The sequence below is a fragment of the Hevea brasiliensis genome, chromosome 2 (assembly GCF_030052815.1).
Source record: "Hevea brasiliensis isolate MT/VB/25A 57/8 chromosome 2, ASM3005281v1, whole genome shotgun sequence".
NCBI classification, from domain to species: domain Eukaryota; kingdom Viridiplantae; phylum Streptophyta; class Magnoliopsida; order Malpighiales; family Euphorbiaceae; genus Hevea; species Hevea brasiliensis.
The window spans coordinates 112,237,103-112,240,542 of NC_079494.1; the positions used below are offsets into that span (position 1 = coordinate 112,237,103).

The 3,440-nt window shown below is 31.5% G+C and overlaps 1 protein-coding gene across 1 annotated transcript; it reads right to left on the minus strand.

Annotated features, from left to right (window-relative positions):
- Nucleotides 1-1,009: 1,009 nt before the first annotated feature.
- Nucleotides 1,010-2,403, minus strand: LOC110635979 (uncharacterized). Its single transcript, XM_021785487.2, has 3 exons — nucleotides 1,866-2,403; nucleotides 1,532-1,770; nucleotides 1,010-1,437 (listed from the first exon to the last, which is right to left on the minus strand). The coding sequence occupies exons 1-3, from the start codon at nucleotides 2,328-2,330 to the stop codon at nucleotides 1,191-1,193; spliced, it is 951 nt and encodes a 316-aa protein (XP_021641179.2). The 5' UTR covers nucleotides 2,331-2,403; the 3' UTR covers nucleotides 1,010-1,190.
- Nucleotides 2,404-3,440: the final 1,037 nt, after the last annotated feature.

Here is a 3,440-nt window from a genome sequence, read left to right on the forward strand (position 1 = left end):
TTTTTATATTTAATGAAAATATTAATAATATTTTTTCAATATTAATTTATTTATGATAATAATAATTAATAAAAGAGTGACAATAACGATAATAATTAGTGGTTGAGTATAGTAGTAACGATTATTTAGTGGTGACAGTTGTCAAATGATGATAGTATAGTGACAGGCTAAGTAATGACAGTACATCATGATGGTGACTATTGAATAGTGATAATGTACGAGTGATAGTGGTGGTGATAATTATTAAATGATAATAACAATGACTAGATAATGATAATAGTAGTAATAATAATGATAAGAATGATGGTAATATAAATCGTGATTAAGTGATAATGATAATAATAAAAAATTAAATTAAAATATATAAGTAATTATAATTATATATAATTTTTAATATAATAATCATTATATTAATAAAAATATAATGAATTATATAATCTAATTATTACTTAATTATATTAATTTATTTATACAATCAAATAAAATAATCAAACTTGTAATTTAATTACATATTTTATTTCTTGTACTAATGAAATATTAATTTATTCTTACATGAAAGAGAGGCATCAATGTTAAATTGATGTACACGCAATCGTTTCATTATAATTATTAATTATGATAAAATCTTCATGATAATCAACTTTTATATATATATATATATATATATATATATATATATATATATATATATATATACACGGTTTTATTATATATATATTTTTCCCCCGAGCAAGCAAAACATATAACTCGATTGATTTTGGTGCACCTTTTGGCTTTTCTAAAACTCATCTACTCCTCAACACACTCCTTCCCTATGTATGTGTAGGCAAGTAAAGCTAATTAAAACCTCCTCTGCTCTGGACAGAAAAACCCTTTATTTAATTATCTAGGGAAATCCACATGTAAGAAACAAAGTAACAGTGTACCAGAGTCCTGGGCCCCCAAATCAATGTTCTTTGCCATGTGCTGCGCATATATTTTCTTGTTTATTTGTTTGAAATAATTAAGATGAAGTAAAAGACAATAAATTCCCTTCAAAATCAAAGAAGATTAACAGGATGAACTTCCGGTGACATTTCATAGACCCCGAGAGACTAGATGGAGCATTTATTCAATTAAAGTTGAGGAAGAGCAAGTTAACATGACCTCGCTAGGGCCTAACAGACAGAACACGTGGCTATTATTTCTGATCAGAACTTCTTAATGAAGTCATAAATGTGTTTATTAACCTCCTCTGGCTTTTCTTGGTTGAGATAGTGAGCCACTCCTTCCATTACAACCACGTCCTGCAGGAGGGGCACATCTTTCTTGAAGCCACCATTGTGTATATATTCCTTGACACCAGGAATGTGGTACGTAAGATCCAGATCTCCTATGATAAACTTCACGGGCACTTTGATTTCCACCCTAGTCCATGCAGCTGTGAGCTCCCAATTTCTGCAGTAAAAAATTATAATGAAGTAACATTTAGCAATTCTGAGTATATATATGCTAGTTCATAATTAATTATAGCAAGTAATCTAAAACTTTCAGGTTAATATTTCGATAATAATTCAATCCTCCACTGAAGCCTGTCTGGTTAAATTTGGCAGCATAGAAATTGATATCTTCTTCTGTCAACCAAGAAGGCAGGCTTGGGGGATCTGGTAAAGCTCTGAATCCTACTTCCATGGGAAAGATAGGTGGCCTTGGGTTGCGAGATGTAAAAAACAATTTAATCAATTCGGCAGTATTAACTTGAGCAAAGTCTTCTTCGGCCTCTCCAGGTTCCTGCAGCACAATTTAATTAGCAACACATTTAAAGAGGAATAATGCTAATCAAGAACCTTGAGGACACAAATGAAGACAATAGATTAGTTAAACACCTGAAATCGGCAGATATAGTAATCATCACCGAACATAAACCTGAACCCATCCAGAGGCTTTACTTGTGGGTTCCTCGGCATGAAGGCGACGCTCGTGTTTACCAAGGCCTTGATTCTATCTGGTCTAAATATGCACAAGGACCAGGCTATTAAGGCCCCCCAGTCATGACCCACTAAAAATACTTGCTGGATCCCTAGCGAGTCAAGGAGGCCGATCAGGTCTCCCACAATGTGGAAAACAGTGTATTGATTCACAGATTCAGGAGCGTCGGTGTCGCCATAGCCACGAAGATCAGGGGCTATGCAGCGGTAACCAAGGGAGGAAAGAGAAAGCAGTTGGTGTCGCCATGAGTACCAGAGTCCAGGGAAGCCGTGTAGGAAGAGGATTTCAGGGCCTGTCCCTATTGTTGCTACGTGCATGTTGATGCCATTTGTGGATACTCTTGTGTGTTCTATCTTCTCCATTTTTCTTATCCAAACACACTCTTCTCTTCCTTCTTTTTCCGCACCTTGCTGTGCAGCTGTGCCTGACCTTGCTTTGGTTTTATAGGAGGTGGGACTTTATTAGAGTATTTTATTAAAAAAAATCTCTCTTTTCACGATCATTAGAGAATTTATTAAAAAAAACAAAAAAGAAGAAATCATTTATTAAGTGTAACGGGAATGGCTACTTGAGCACATTCGCGTGTCTGCCCTTAGGTCAGCTCATAATTAATAAGTCTTGAGATAAGTTTTTTTTTTTTTTTTAATTAGCTAAATAAAATATATTTTTTAATTTAAACAATATTTTCTATTTTTTTTATGTTCTTTTAATTAAAAATAATTATACTTATGCACTTATTTTCAAAATTAAATGATAAATATTTTTATTTATATGAATTTTGTAAAAATTTAAATATTTAACGTTGAATTAATTGAAAAACTATAAATCTTCCCCTTATGTTAATAAATTAATACTAATTTATTCTATTATTTATTATTAATTATGAAAATACTTTTTAAAAATAATAAATATATTTTAATAATAAATAAGTACATTGTCACCACCTGATTCCACGGGCCAGATCAGCACTACGACTTGAGCCAGTATAAAGCCTCCGAGATCCGCAACAAGCCTTACTGTTTCCAAACTCATAACTAAGGCCAAAACTAAGGCTCAACATGTAAATAAAATAAAATAAAATATTATATTTTTATTCGAACCAACTCAACCTGATAACCATCAGAAACCAAAATTAGGGGAGCCTAGCTCAACCCGAATATCATAATGTATAAAATATTTAATATCATAAAAATTTTTCATCAGTTGATACAATAAATATATAACTTAATGTCACATCAGAGTTCTAATTATTAAACAAATAAATTAGTAAATGAATAAATAAATAGATACTCAAAACTATTAAACTAAACAGCGCAACTTACGGAGGAAAAATATAGGTTAAACTCGAAGAAATAAATACGCTCCTCATGCAACCTGTGAAAAATATTTGAACAGGAATCAGTATTCGACTCAGAGAGTTTAGATATTTATTATAAGTGCAATTTTTATAACTATTTAAAACTAGTACAATC